The sequence below is a fragment of the Aspergillus lentulus genome, assembly GCF_001445615.1.
Source record: "Aspergillus lentulus DNA, contig: Alt17, strain: IFM 54703, whole genome shotgun sequence".
In the NCBI taxonomy this organism is placed as follows: Eukaryota; Fungi; Ascomycota; class Eurotiomycetes; order Eurotiales; family Aspergillaceae; genus Aspergillus; species Aspergillus lentulus.
This window is the reverse complement of record NW_028322112.1, coordinates 13,768-29,814: the sequence shown is the minus strand read 5'-3', so window position 1 is coordinate 29,814 and position 16,047 is coordinate 13,768. Positions and strand designations below refer to the sequence as shown.

The following is a 16,047-nucleotide window of genomic DNA, read 5'->3' as shown; positions in this document are numbered from 1 at the left end:
TTCGGAGCGTTCCGCTCGGTGTCCCTGCTGCAAAGTTTCAGGACTAAGCCACATGGTAAAGCAACCAGACAAACCAACTCTGTCGGGAGCTTGAGCAGTGGTATTTGGTCGCCAGAGATAAGGCATAAAGTTGGGAAGAATGAATATGTAGAGCATTTCACTGATCAGTAGATTATTCAGAGTCGTCACCAAGCTCCTTCACGCATTAGAGAGACATGGAAAAGCCCCTTAAAAGCACCGCATCTTGGAGTCTAAATCCAGGACTAAGCTACGTGCAATTAGCTGTCAGGATATATTGAGCGCATATGAACGGAATAAACAGATGCTTCTATTGGCCTTGGAGCAGCTGTATACTTTGGCCAGGCAAGCAGAAACGTTGTCTCTTTGTATATTCCTGTGGAGATGTTTCAGCTAGGGTTGGCGCCATATTTTAGTTAAACACGAGGTCTGATGATCTCTCCACGAATGCGTAGATTATCAAAAGGGCTTCAACATATGTAGATCATTTCACAATCTGCGGTTAAAGTCCTCAGCGGAGTGGCACTGCGTCCGCTGAGTAGCAGTTTAATTTCTGATATGGAGGGCTTCGATCAACCCAGCGGGTTATTGTCAGAGGAATTTCCTGCCAGGTTCCATAATCCATTCTGCCTGGAAGCACTGGCTGGCTTCACTGGGCAGCTTGATGACCATAAATACGCACTATTCAGCCCATATCTTAAACTAATTGACATACAAGTCTCGCAATCAATCCAAAGAACGGCGTTCTTGCATTCAGAATGAAGTGGCTTCCTTGTTTTGTTTCTGCCTCTTTCATCCTTTTGAGTGGACTTGGTTATGCTGCCAATGGTGCTGATTCAGATACTTATTACTTTAAGCACTTCAGCACTTCTGGCAGCATTAGTCCATGGTATAGTAATGATAATTCTTGGGGTGTGGACGCCCCAGGCGGTAGTGGATTTGTTGTGATGGTTACTGGCGAAGACTGGGGCACTTGGTCCCCAGTCCACACTCTACCTAAGAAGATCAAGGATCTTAACCCGGGTCATACAACCTGGTTCAGTCAGACTGCTCAACCTGCGGAAGGCAAAGGCTACGATGCTTGGTAAGTCCTTATATACTTTTGTCCATTTGTGTTCAGTTTGGGAACCCACTTGTATTAACGAACTAGCTATGACATTTTCATCGACTCAACCTACGCTCCCACTAATCGTAACGGCAAATATGAGGTGATGATCTGGGTTGGTCACCGGGCTCCTAACAGTCCTCTCTCTGACCACTACGACTCAAATGGTGCAGTGCCTTGGGCACGGAATGTGAATATTGGCGGCAAGCCGTGGGATGTTTACTTGTATCAGTAAGTTCACTTCAGGCGTATTTTGAAATCAACCTGCTAACCCATATTTTACAGTTGGCCCACCGGTGACTTAACCATGTCATACGTCGACCCAAGTAACTCAGGTTGGTTCTCGGGTAGTTTGACGCCATTCTTCGAGCATGGTATTGCCAATGGCTGGTATAGCTCAGAAGATTACTTGACTAGTGTTATGGCAGGGTGGGAATTTGGCCCTGGAAAGTATACGGCTACTTCATGGGGAGCGGTTGGATTCTGATCAGAGAACAAAGAGGTTGTGGGAGCAATGTGGAGGTTCTCATTTGCTAGCTATCTACTCAGTTGGTGGATGTTGTTGTTTCTGGGATCGAGTAACCTAATAGCGAGGCGATAGGACATAACTATTGACGACAGAGATGATGCACATGCTCTTCAAAGGCAAAAGTGACGTTTGCTATTGAGCGCTTCAATGTATGCATATTTTAGTCGCTGTAAAGGTCCTGAGCTATCGAGATCTTGAATGCACAATACAGCTCACAATACTACCCGAGGTTTCTCACTAACCCACAGCGACTTCACGTCCGCCCGAACTCTCCCGTCCTCCCCAACAACCTGCGCCTCAAGGAACCACTTTCGCCCATCCCGTCGCGCAAGCCAGGCCTTGACCACATATACACCTGGGGATGCCACGGGCGCGCGATAGGATATATTCAAGTTGGCAGTGTATAGAGCCGTCCGTTCCCCTGCTTTCAGCTGTTGACGGAATCCCTCCACACAGCACCCCAGAGCTTCGTCCAGAAGCGAGGCCAGCACACCACCGTGCACAGTATCCCTATATCCATTCAGCCCGGAGGCAAGCTGCACGAAGAGCAGATAATCTGGCTGGTCAGCGCCCCCAGTCACCCATTTGTCGGCAGCTTTGTCACGCAAATTCAACGCCTCTTTCCGCGCAACTGCAAGGGCGTGGGGAATGGTTCTTGCTGTACGTAGAGTCTCATTAAAGAAGGTGTCCGATGTATCGCCCTTGTCGTACCGAGAGAAGAATGGAATGGGTTGGTAGGCGCTTGTGTCCTGGAGATAAGCATGGGCGGATGGCTGAGCACTGAAGAAGTTGATACTCTCTGTGGGAGGGGACACAGTGGTGATGAATTCAAAGTAGCCGTGCCAGGTAGGGTATTTTCGTTGCATATCGCCCATTTTGGTGTTCGTCTTCCAGAATTAGCTCGCGTTCACAAAGACTGGTGAATGATTGAGATTCAACTTTCGTGACATTTGTGTCTCAGAGAACCTCGGCCCTCGGGTTGACTCATCCCCAATACGAATTACACCATCCATGTCCGGCTTAGTTCCGCCAGGATCACTACCCTCACCTGGACCTTGGGGCTGAATATCAAGCTTGAAAAGATCAGAATGAGAATTATCGAGATACTCTCTTAGAGTGGCATTCCTCACCAACCCGCAGAAACCGGTACCAACCAGACCGAACTCACAGGAGTGAGTTTCGGTGGCTACACCTAGGACTACAAGTGAGCACCCAATCAATCCCTCAGTTTTACAACGATTTATCAATGCCCGCTGTGAGTGGTCATACAACAAACCCATTGGATATGAAGGCTCTGAAGCACGCCCTCAGTCCCTCACACACGGAAAATTTACTACATTTTGGAGGACGGCTTGGCTTTCTTTGGTAGACCGCTTAGTTGTCTGTCTCCGGTGTACGGACGACCCGAAGCCGCCTACGCCAACTGGTGGGACATGCTTAGAGCTGCATGCTCCCTAGACTTCTCCTGTCCTTTGGACATTATCTAGGACGTGGGCAAGCTCAATGCCACGATAGGAATGCTTTCAGTCTGTGGTGACGGAGGCTCTCCATCCTCTGCATCTAAAAAAATGACACTTGTGATCTTGACCTGGCCATAAAATCATTCCCGCTGCCTTCAAGATAGTGGCTCTAGCAGCGTGTGTAGCCGGTAGACCTTAGTTAAAGTGATCCTGACGATACCAACTGCATCAAACTTGGGAAAGCTGAATGTGGCCCAGCAGCTGGCACTTCAACGAAGTTTGGGACTCATTATGTCTACCACGACGTCCCCAAATGTCGCTTCAATGTCCTGCCATCGCGACAAGTGATTTACCATGACAACTAGGTACGGCTGTTTTATGATCAAACGAGGGGATTTTCATTCTTGGTTCTTCTGTGCCTCGCCTAGAGGAGCAATGTTGATGAGCCCCGTTAACTGGCACCCTTTGGCATGCACCTTTGAGGCGCTCAAAATGGCCGGCTACCCAGATGGACAGACAAAAATGACGAGGCCCACCACATCGCTGCACTCTTTGATTCGCTCACCAACGACCACCATGACCCTAGTCACCCAACAGCATACTTTGCAGGGACTTCATTATGCGCTTGGCCCTGAAACCCCCCCTGGCACTTCAAGTGAGAGGGTCTGGCCTACTAGTTCGACTCTGTATGTGCGTCCACAACCGCAGTGATGCATTTGGCTTATATGAGTCTACTGTCAAAGGAAATCGGCATGGCCATTGCAGGCACTGCCAACGTCCGGAGCTATGCCTAGTTGTGAATTTGTCTCAGCACAGATTTGGCTTGTTGCCAAATACGGGCAACTGCCAGCCGTTTCAGTGTGATTTCATCCATGGTGGGAGGTGTCAGCGCAGACTTTGGCAACATCGGAGAGCCTGGGCTGCTCCTACGGCAGAATGGTTCAAGTATATCACGACTTTTCAGAAGGACATCGACCCGCCACAAGCAGGCATATCCTATACTCTCCGGCCCAGATTTCCATCGCTCCAAGGCCCTGGCCATTGAGGCCTTTTTTGGAGGCCAGGATATTTAGCAAGGCAGATAGCCGAGACTGATTCTTCTCAACTTTGACGCGCGCGGCGGCAACGCATGCATGGTGCTGCAAGTCAATACTCAGTCGGCTATGAGCAGCTCGCCGCAGACACTTATCTAACCATATAATTATAGCTTTTACCAGAACAAAGGCGTCCTTTCAGGCGAACAAGCACAGACTGGTGGAGTAGCAGAGGGAGAACTCGGCTTCTACTGTCAAGAACGTCGCCTACACAACCGCGGCGAGATGAATGCACCAACCTTTAAGATCAGTGTGTACGGTGGCGTCGAACTCAAGCACTGATCACAAAGCTCAAGGCCTCAAACGCGCGGCGTCGTCCTCATCACTATTATAGGGCTCACCTGGTGACTTTATCTTCACCAGGAGCTATCCCCACTGGACATGGACTCTGTGAGGAGTACGGCTTCCCCCAGATTCCTAGACTCATCCTTGATACTGGCATCAACGTAACCACCAAGACCATGGTATCCAACTAACTGTATAAATAGATGAGCCCCTTTATGCTATCCTCGCTGCGCAAATTCGCTTATAGACCAATTTTTTCTTCAATATTTTTGGCTCAATGGTTTTGGTGTTCTTGCCAAATAAGACAGGCTATACTTAGCAACTTACTTGTTAAACCTTAATCAACTAAGGTGATAGGACCTTTATTGCTCCAGATTAATTGGGACGTCAGGTTATGAAGCTGGTATGATACAGAAAAATAGCATTAAGTGATCCTACTTTAAATCGTTATCCCACTGAACCCACATCCGCCCAGCGCTTACGTTTCTTTTTGGCTGGTCAGAAGGTTGCATATTCGAGAGCTGACATAAGGTACATTACCTTTGCCAGGATGCACGTATCGTATCAACATTAACCTTTATAGATATACAGTGCTATATGAAGAGAAGTTGCCATCGTGACATTGTTTCAATTTCGTCTCCTTATTGAAAACCCGATCCGTCTCGGAGCCATGTGTGGGTGCCATGTGGGATACAAGTGGCTAAATCCAATCAATGTTTTATTCAACTATCCCTCAGTGCCAAAATCCTGACAGCAGTCTCCGTATCTCAACCTCAAAAGGGCCCTTTCCATGGTCAGGTGACGCATGCTCGCTGTCAAACATGCTGGATGGGCTGATTAGATGATAAACTTTCTTGCGGGAAAACCGCGGTTTGGGTTGAAAAATGGACTGGTTACACCCCATTCCTTGGGTCCAAATAGTCCGACGGTCTAGCCACAACAGCGAGACCCCCTAAACAATTAAATGTAGACGTCATGATGATCGAAATGTCCATGGATTGGTGATTACACAGCAGATGTGGGGTCTGCCAACCGTATATATCAGAAGGAAAGATACTTATGAGTAACTATGATTGCAAGGTAAGAGTTGCTTTGATCTCACAGTTGCTCCTAAGCTGCTCTATATATCCCTTACAATGTAAGCTTTATCTTACCTATAATCCATTTCCACTCTCAGGGAACTCCAAAATCCTAGTCCTACAAAATCAATATACACTAACTTCTTCCATTTCAGAACCATAAATCAGCTACCTAACTGCAGTAAGGGCCACAAAACACCAAAGGGTGACAACGAGAACCTATTGTTCCTTGTTTCCCTGTCCTTTCCACAAAGCCATCACGCAATCAAGAAACCATTCATACCAATCTAAGAAGAGGAAAATGGAGAATAAACTGTGTTCTCAATTAGCGGGCCGGGAATCTCCAGCTCCTGAAAGCCAGACCGCTGAACAGCAAATGCCTTTCTGCTGGGGTAGAATACCTCGCAGCTCGCAACAACAGACCGAGATTCAGATCCAGCAAGCATCCGGCAATATCAAGCCGTTCCAGTTGGAAAGTAATCCTATTCATCCTCTTGAAGGGCCTGAGATGGCGAAATATGCAGGTGACAAAATTAGGCGTATGTCTTATTAAGATTGTTGACATGGCTGCATTTTTAGTGCAAGTTATCATCTTTGCAGAAGTGGGCTCCCTGATGGTGATTTAGTAGGACGATGTTCCGCAAGAATAGGAACGAGCGGAAAATTATTTTAAATTTTCTATTTTCCCTCCTTGATCAATCATTGTGATTCCGCCACTCCCTCCGTACCCCACCAACATACTAGGCAAAGGTCAGTTGTATATATGGAGTTATCAGTTCAAACAGAAGACACTACTGAGCGAGAGCTGTGCTTACAGAGTGGTTTATGAATAAAAAAGAAATCAGAAAAGCAACAATGTTCCTCCCATCCCAACAGGATATTCAGTCATCATCCATCTACTGAAATTACTCGCACCAGCCCCAGCTGGGAAAAAAAAAAAAAAAAAAATAATATATATATATATATATAATAAAATAAAAATTAAATAGCAACAAGAAGAAGAAAAATGAGCACATGAACAAAAACTGTATTTAATTCAAATTGGATCAAAATGAGTCCTTCCTCTCAGCACCATCCTCGCAGTCGCCCTTCCAGGCACCCTCGCCTACCCCATAGCCGACACAGACGTCAACTACCACTCAGGCCCAGGACCAAGCTTGCTACTCCGTCATCAAAACCTACATCAAATCCATCGACGTCAAACTAAAATGCCAAACCTCCGGTGAATCCATCTTCTATATCGCTGACTACTATGTGAACAGGCAAAGGCCCCGCTATCATGAAAGCCGCCGAAATGGAACTCGGTCTCCCCTATGTCTGGAGGGCTGCGGCTGCAAGGGCCCGTCTGGTGGTGGTTTCGATTCCTCGGGGTTGATTCATTATTCCATCTGTCAGGCCTTGGGGGTTACAATTCCTCGTGTGGCTCAGGATTAGTATGCTCAGAGCTTGGGAAGAGGTTCCTAGGTCTGAGGCGAAGGAAGGGGATTTGTTTTTCTGCGCTACTGGGGGAAAAGTGTAGTTCAGAGGTTACTCATGTGGGGATCTGTCTTTAAGATGGGTTGATGATTGATGCTGCGAAGACGGGGACGCAGTAATTCGAGAGAAGACACCTGAATCCCAGAAATAGATATCTAATGTCCTTGAAGATCTCTTTCTTACTCCCGAATCTTGATAATAGAGCAGTCAACTTGGACAAGTTATAATGGAGTGTTACAGGAATGAGTAGGGCTAACGGGAGTAGCGTCTGGTAGATATCGTCAACTGCCTCAGGGCATTGGACTGTCTAGATGGGAGAGCTTGCCGTGATAGTATGAGTATGTTAATGTAGATTTATATTTATAGATGTTTGGTTTATGTAAATGTTATTAATTTTGCATTTAGGGCAAGGACGGATGATAATTTTCCAAAAAATATGGCCAGAAATACTTTTATTTGTCTTCGATTAGAGCAATGTTACTTTATATATTTTTCTACTTTATTTTTCTTCCCCCCCTGATCCGACTTCTAAATTAACAATCCCAAAAATGAGGTCGTCAATTGTACCTACTCTAAACAACAGGAAAGGCGCATCCTAGTGATGGGTGATCATTTTGACCACTGACTGCTAGGCAAGGCTTGCACTCTAGATTCTGTTGATTATAGTGAGTAGTCTGATGGGTGAAACTATGGTGAGACTAGACAAGTCTAGAACGTTTGAATGCCTGAGATGAGATCTAAGCAACTGAATAACTGGTCAAGCAACTCGTCAAGCTTCCTGACAAGTCAGACTGGGTGATGGCCCAGGAAGATTAGAACCCTAGTCCCTAGACCATCGCTCGCTCCGTACACCATTTCGGTGAAACATTGTTTGGTCAATTTGTGTCTTAGTAGATCCATATATATATCATGCTAGCCAATGGGATCTATCATAGCATTAAACTGGTGCCAACAGGGGCGTTAGTTTGGTTTCAGCTGTTATACTAGGTTTAGTATGTTCCACACCAATACTTATTTACTACTGATATCATATCCCAAAAAGTATTTCTTAGTCCAACAGAGATTGGTGATCAGAGCAGCACAGATAATCAACCTGTCAACTAAGCCATTGTTACAGATTGATTGTCGGATGAGATTCCTCCTCTGTTGCGGTGCATTATGCGTGATGAGAATGGCAAATCTCCGATTAGGCAGCGGGTTCTTCCCCACAGTTTTCTCCGCAGATTGGACATGGTCGCATTTTACCATTATATGAGGTAGTTTTCACAACTGTTTTGTCTGGCATTTAGCCGTCTCGCATTTAGCCACTTTTACCTTGCTTCTGCAGAAACCTGCTGTAGACACGTACGAGGATATAAATATCCCCATTATTCATCTGAATTTCCTATCTCACAAGTTAGACCCTCAGCCCATTCCTTCTAAAACCCCTCCTGAGGACAAGATTCCAAAATGACACCCCGAAAGTCCATCGCAAGCCTCGCGTGGTCGAGTGGTATCCTTCTCCTTCTCCTGTCAACACCAGGTACTCAGGCCTCATGCCCCCTCCCATCCACCTACAGTTGGACATCGACCGGCGCCCTCGCCCAACCCAAGTCCGGCTGGACCGCACTCAAAGACTTCACCAACGTCGTCTACAACGGCCAGCACCTCGTCTATGCCTCAACAACAGATGCATCCGGAAACTATGGCTCGATGAATTTCTCCCCCTTCACCAACTGGTCCGACATGGCCTCAGCAAGCCAAAACACCATGAGCTCAGGGACCGTCGCCCCAACACTCTTCTACTTCCGGCCCAAGAATATCTGGATCCTAGCCTACCAATGGGGACCCACATCCTTCTCCTACAAGACATCCAGTGACCCCACAAACGCCAACGGCTGGTCCTCGGCCCAACCTCTCTTCTCTGGAACAATCTCCGGCTCTAGTACAGGGGTCATTGACCAAACTGTTATCGGCGATAGCAATAACATGTACCTGTTCTTCGCCGGCGACAACGGCAAGATTTACCGAGCCAGCATGCCAATCGCCAACTTTCCTGGGAGTTTTGGTACACAATATGAAGTCGTCCTAAGCGATAGCCAGTATAGTCTTTTTGAGGCGGTGCAGGTTTACACTGTCGAGGGCCAGAATAAATATCTTATGATCGTTGAGGCGATCGGTGCGAATGGGAGGTATTTTCGGTCTTTCATAGCTGATAGCCTTGGGGGTTCCTGGACTGCGCAGGCTGCGACTGAGAGTAACCCCTTTGCTGGGAAGGCGAATAGCGGAGCGACCTGGACGAATGATATCAGTCATGGGGATCTTGTGAGAAGCAACCCTGATCAGACTATGACTGTTGATGCTTGTAATTTGCAGTTTCTTTATCAGGGGCATGATCCTAGGGCGGGTGGGGGGTATAATACCTTGCCTTGGAGGCCGGCGGTTTTGACGTTGAAATGAGTGAGGAAGTAAGCTATCATACGGGGGTGGGTTAGTTTGGGTGCTACTGGGGCTTGGGGATATGGTTCACTACCTAGGAACCTGGTTGTTGTGAGGTCGAGTTGAAAGATTCTTCATAGTTATCTTGTTGAGCAGTGGTATGTGATATGCTTTTACCAGTACGGTTGAAATTACGAACGCTATAGTGTATTCAAGGCATATCTCATGAGCTCCATCCTCTACATAATCTGGGCTGGGCTCGAAACGCGTCAATAGCTTGAGGTATAATACCATGCTGGGATGTTACGCCTAGAAACATACAAATGAGGCAAAATCTCTTACTATTGAGAAATCATTCTGCCCACAGTAGCCTGAATTGCTAGGTTACGTACTGATTATATCAGCCTGAAGAACATCGCTCCAGATAATAAGGCTGTATTCCCGTTCTTAATGGGGTTTGACTGGAATAGTAGGCTAAATAGTGTATGCAGATCCCCGTGGGGAAACCCAGGTGACAGGATTCAGGGCTCAAAACGATTCTCATAGGATCTAGATGCTCAGTATAATCTACCTAGCATGGCACCCCGCCGGAGATATGCCACTTACTAGGATAATTATGTCTGGTTGGTAATTGAAGATACGGGAGACAAGCTGTACCAGCTGAGGTTTGGAGGATTGCCTTGAATAAGAGAAGTTCAGGTATCAAGAACATGATAATATGTATGATCCTCTCGCCCAATGGTGCGGCGAGATTCAAGTCGGAAACAGAACCTGGTTGCCAACTATTTCCCGGAGAGATTCATCCAAGGGGACTCAAAGGTAAATGCCATGCAGCCAATACAACTTTTTACTCTATGAGCCCATGTGTATTACATTTTTAACATACTCGGGAGGTACTTCTAGTTTGTTAAAGTCACCCATAATAGCAGCATCACATTCCTGCTGCTAAGGAACATGCTCCAAATGCCAGAGCTTGCCATTTTCATACACCTTTCTCAAATCCACTCAATCCGGTTTTTGTGAATTTGCTAGAAGACCCATGTAAGTTTTAGGACATTTCTGCAGACAAGGTCCAGTCAAGATATTCAGCCAGAGCAGAACGGTCTTCAATTACTATTCCAGCTCCCCGTTTACAATCACCAGATTAGTCTCACCTTCTAGTTGGCGCATACAACGCAGCCCTTAATAGAAAGATAACATACATGCACCAAATATAGCACCATTGCATGCACCAAATCCCCAATCAAAAACAACTTTCCGCTATCACTAACCCACCATGCCAAATGAGGCAAATCAGTCAGTGTCCAATCAAGACATTCCTAAAAATGACTGAGGGCCTTGCAGATAACTAGATCAAAATCTTTGTGTGTGCTTCATTTGGTTGGTATTTCCCTTCTTATCCCAGTTCGCAACCCTACCTACAGTGGCACATCAAAATGTCTGAATCCATGGTATTTACCGTTAGCTTGATTAGCATTTAGGATCCTGGATGGATTCGCAACAAGTCCTAAGATGGAAATTAGTACTAGTTTTATGAGCTTTATCCCTTAGAATGATTCCCACACCCTGGGATGTTGTAGGTGAATGGTTCGTCCCAGTTCCCTGCCCTGCCATTAGTGAAAGAAATTTTGAGGAATCTTAACCCTTCCCCAATATATTTTTTTCACCTATATATATTCCTACATGGAAGAAGAGAACCGTATTCTCTAGATCCAGTTTCCTTGCTCCAAAATTTGCGCCACAACGTCCTCCACAGTCCGACCGTCCGTCGAACTTCGACAAGCCCATCCCCAAACCCCGTTTTCCAGTACCGCTGCCAATTGGAAGCTGCTCGCCAAATATTGATCCGGTAAACTGCCTATCTCTCTTTTTCGTAACCTCTCTGAGGCTGTATTGTCGGTCGCTGTCAAGATGAACCCCCTGAGATCATAAGCAGGCTCTGTCCCCTGCGGGAATTGGAGAGAATCTTGGATGACAGCTTGAACAGTATTTTGGATAGATTCATACTCCAGAGCCATTGCAGTTCCTGATAGGATGAGATTGCTGCATCCTCGGCGATGATAATAGTTTCCGAACATTAGATTCAAGGTTGAGAAATAGCAAATCAGGGCCTCCTCTTCGGGATATACCATATCTAGATTGTCTCCATCGATATGGGCATGAGGAATACCATGGACTTTTAGCTGTTCGGACATCTCGTTTGCGATGGAAGTTTTCCCGACACCAGATCTGCAGGACAGAAGTATAACCTGTACGATCATTCTCGAAAGGTAGTGGCTGCCGAGACAGGTTTTTCATTCGGACTGACTTGTGTGTCTATAGAACATTTTTGACTCAGGAGTGACTACTTTATGTCGGGTTTTGCTCGAGATCCCTGTAGAATATGACTCACTTTGGGCTTCGTATAGATCTCAGGATTTACAATTATGCGGAGTAAACAGCAGAGCCCACCTGCTTGGGTCGCACACTGGCAGTGGACGTGTTTTGTCGCATTGGGTCTACACTGGCTGGAGCGACTTTTCTTTTGCTTCCTTGCGTTACTTCTTGTATCTAAGTTGACATTTGCCGAGCTTAACATTGGTGACCATTTTAAAACATGTGCAGGTGACGCGAGGATTCGTAGCTCCCAGGTGTGAATAGCGTAGTTCTATGGGATTTACGTCCCTGATGCTAGTCTCTCTCACCCTCGATATAAGGTAGCCTTCTGGAACTTTTCCAAATAGCTCTGGGCCGTTTCATCCTCGGATCGGGCCGGAATAGCTCAGATCAGACGATTTTTTTGGTGTAACTTCGGTGATTTCCCCAAGCCTTATCCGTGCTCATAAACCGCCAGTGAAACTTCAAGTAAGGGAGCACATATAAGCGCTGCTTGGCATAGTGGCTGAAATCCAAGCGTCCTTGATCCGTCCCGCGCTCCTCAGCATGGCTGGCAGTCTCAAAAAACATTCACATTCTTCACACCAATATTGTGTGTAAGAAGAACTAGAAGCGCCCATCTGGGAGCTTTTTGTTTTGTGCAATACTCTAGTTTTCCTTAGATACTTTTTTTTATTATTTTTTTTATTTTATTTTTTGACACCCTGCTCTCATGATGCCATTGGATTGACAGGCCGTCCAGTTCGGCTATCTCAGACTCTTGACTTAGTGGGTGACTTACTAAATACACAGTATCATAACTAAGATCTCTCTGCATTACTGTGCTACCAAGTTGCTGTGGGCCCTGCGTACTTTGCGCACCTTGCAGAGCTCTCAACCGCCTTTGCAGGAGTGAAGGTTAGAGTATTTGTTAGGTGCCTGCTCTGTATGAACTAGTAAATTGCCCTCATTCTTGATTCACGAGATTCATAAGAGACCAGTTCCATAATCCCTTCTGAATGGCATTGCCAGCGGAACAATCATTGCTTCGGTAGCTCTTTTCATTGCCTGTATTGCAGGTATATGATTCATCCTCGACCGTCACAAGCAGCTCTGCCAGTTGTGGAACATAACTGAAAGAGCAGTAATTCCCACTGTCTGGTATGCACAATCTCGTCCCTCCATATTTAAGGGGAACGCATGAGTCCATGATTCTTGGTACTTAGGTTTCTGACTTCTGGGCGGCTACCATCTCCACCAAAAAAGGTCTGGTATGCCCGAAGAACAAATAAACATGGTTTCTCGCGGTCCATCCTCGATTGTGATCCCCTCAGCAGATCGTTCGTCCTATAATCCAGGCTGCCACCTGCAGCCAATGAATTCCAAGTACCTATATGGTCTCCGCAGCAGACCTGATACCGCAGCATTTCCGCTACTACTTGAGGCTGGCTTCTTAGTCCTTAATCCGGTGAGGTGTTTTGATGCGATGAAGTATCTCGCTTTCGCTAGTTCATAATCATGGAGCATTTTCCAGATATTTAGCACTGCCGACTCTGAGAGGGACTTATTAATCAATAAAAATGCTGACCGTCGTTCATCCAACCAAGAAGAGCCGGCCGGCAGAGAGACTGATTTAACTTTCATTGATATTGTTCGACCTTTCGCCCGTGTTCCAGCGTATAGACAGCGATCTCTTCGAATTCGGACGCGTTGGATTTAGATGAGGGGGGTGTCCGGCTCAGGCGGGTGTCCGGCTCGGTTGGGAATTACATTATAGGATGTGTTGCTGACAAAGTAATCCCCTTGTCTTGACCATCTAGTCTGAATCCTGATTCTCTTCATAGAACTTGACAAAGGTTGTCATTGAGAAGATATACAGCTTGCATGACCACTGTCATTTATCACTCCGAAACCAGTGATGCTGGCACCGGTGATGCCCTGCAGCTGAATAACTTCCCCCTTGTTGTCCCAGTACGTAAGACTGTCGACACAGAGAGCTCGCCTAATCGCTTGATGCTGCATCAAATACAGGTGAAGGATAGTTAGTTGTTAATGTAGTACCTCTGACCTTTTGGATGGCAATGGTACCACTCGGGCCTATGTTGATAGCAGACGGCGGACGAGCCGCCTACTTTGGGCGAGCATGTGGGTGCCCGTGGACTGCGTTGGGCACAACCCGGGATATGGTCAGCAATGGGTTCAGCAGCTGCGAAGCATGTGAGACTCGCTGGAATAAGAGGCCACAACGAAAAGTTTTGGCGAACATCTTTTGGTGCGCTGTGAAATTCAAATTTTTGATAGGGAAATCGCATACATTAATGTTCCTCTGGGATAACTGCCGGTCCGCGGAGCTGTTTCAGATACAGTATCTTGATAATCAGGGATGGCTGTTGCAGGAGTCTAGCTTTCGTGCATTGGTGGATTTTGTATAGCCTATTGTTACCCACGCCCTTTGCTTATCCTGCTCTGATTATCTAACTCCCTTATCTGCTCCTGGAAACTTGCACCCGGTGTTTTCTAAGTTGATAAAGTTCAAGGATCTGCAAATGCTTAGAGGAAATAAACCAGCCTTCTTACAGAAGGACCGGGCCAAGTGTCGGAAACCTTCCAACGATTCTAAAATCCTCGTGATCGAAAAGAGCAACGGTCTGCAGATCATAAAACTTGGATAAATTGATTTTCGAAATTTGGTTTCTGAAGAACTCTCGCTCTTCCAGTAATTGCTCCGCATATTAATCACACCCGAGTCAAAGTATCTCCAGTTGACGTTTCAAGTTACATTCCGCTGAACGTTAATGTCAGCGAAATGGGTCCTACTGTGAGCCTTCACATTTGCATGGAAACACACCGCATAATTATCTATAAAACCTGGTAATTTATGCAGTCCTTTTCTTCAGGAAAACTCTCAGCTGGGTGGTTTTTTGCACTTTGTCAACTATCCTCAAGTTAAAGGGGTCCTTGCTGTTCAAAATGCTCTTACAATGTTCGTGCATCAGCACTTTCGCAGCCCTGACTGCAGCGTGAGTCCATTTTGGTAATCTTCACACTACTGCAAATCTGAGTTGTATGAGGTCTTCTGTTGGATCTCAGTGTCAACCTTGGTATACTTCATACCAAGCATTGTCTGCAGACTTATACTCTTCATTATCATACTGGTTTACAGCGGCATGTCCTGTCGTCACTAGAGATAAAGATGCAAGTTTGCTAGTGTGCATGGATTAATTTGCGAGTGATAGCACAGCTGCGCTACAGTTGGCGCTCATGTGGTATATCACTATAAGTAAGGATTATGCTACCAAGGCGACACAGATCTTGGACGCTTTGGGGAAAACCTTGAAAGTGGTAAATGGTATAACACCCACTTAGGCGCACTTGATGTTAATGAAAGGTTAGGGAATAATGTTTTGCAGGCACCGACGGTCAACTCGCGGCTGCCCTCTCTGGAAGCCAGCTTGTTAACGCAGCAGAAATTATCCGCTACACATACCGATCGTCGTCTTATCCCAACGGCTGGATAAGTGATTCGATTTCTGCGTTTTCAATAATGGTACAGGATATTCTGGTACCTCCTGCATCCCTTACCAATACAACAACAGCTGTAGCATACCCTTTGAAGCAAACTGGGACATAAGTGGGGAGAAATCTATGCTCACTGCAGCGGTTTTTATGGAGAACATCACGCTATGCGGCTATGTTAAAGAGTTAATTCTCTATTCATCATGGGCCAATCTATCAGGTACCATTTCGCCTACTGGTCAAGCTTCAGAGAGCGGTCGAAATCAACACACTCAACTCGGGCTTGGCAACCCAGTAGAGGCATTTCCGATAACTACGAACCAGTACGACCCCCCAGACCTATTTGCGGAGTTGGACAACAGGCTCTTGTCTGGCTTGTAATATACCGCCAAGTATTTGATGGGAGGATCCGTACCCTACTACGAGAGTTTCGTTCGATGTGATGCAGAGCTGTTAGGAGGCCCGTGGCCGGTCATTTCATCATTGGGGATGTCACCCATACGACCGATCTGGGAAGCCAGCTACGCACACTATGGCAATGTTAAAGGCCTCATATACGAAAGCTTTGGTATGTTACCTTGAGTTATCAAAGAATTGGCATCCAGCATAGATTTTCTTCATTTTGCTTCCCTTACTCTTTTTCCTTTCCCCACTCCCCCCTCTTTTTCTCATGATCACTGGGAACTAATTCCTATCCTAGATCCAAGCGAAT

The 16,047-nt window shown here is 46.3% G+C and overlaps 3 protein-coding genes across 3 annotated transcripts; 2 read left to right on the top strand and 1 right to left on the bottom strand.

Moving 5' to 3' along the window:
- Positions 1–776: 776 nt before the first annotated feature.
- Positions 777–1,610, top strand: ALT_9040 (xyloglucan-specific endo-beta-1,4-glucanase A; the record flags this gene model as incomplete). The annotated part of the gene is made up of 3 exons (XM_033563446.2): positions 777–1,102; positions 1,169–1,354; positions 1,409–1,610. 3 exons carry the CDS (start codon positions 777–779, stop codon positions 1,608–1,610), a joined length of 714 nt encoding a protein of 237 aa, XP_033419337.2.
- A 254-nt stretch (positions 1,611–1,864) lies between these two features.
- ALT_9039 (PaaI family thioesterase) lies at positions 1,865–2,527 on the bottom strand (the record flags this gene model as incomplete). Its single annotated transcript, XM_089600523.1, has 1 exon — positions 1,865–2,527. One exon carries the CDS (start codon positions 2,525–2,527, stop codon positions 1,865–1,867), a length of 663 nt encoding a protein of 220 aa, XP_089455020.1.
- Positions 2,528–8,495: 5,968 nt separating this feature from the next.
- ALT_9038 (putative alpha-L-arabinofuranosidase axhA) lies at positions 8,496–9,485 on the top strand (the record flags this gene model as incomplete). The annotated part of the gene is made up of 1 exon (XM_033563888.2): positions 8,496–9,485. The coding sequence occupies one exon, from the start codon at positions 8,496–8,498 to the stop codon at positions 9,483–9,485; it is 990 nt and encodes a 329-aa protein (XP_033419779.2).
- Positions 9,486–16,047: the final 6,562 nt, after the last annotated feature.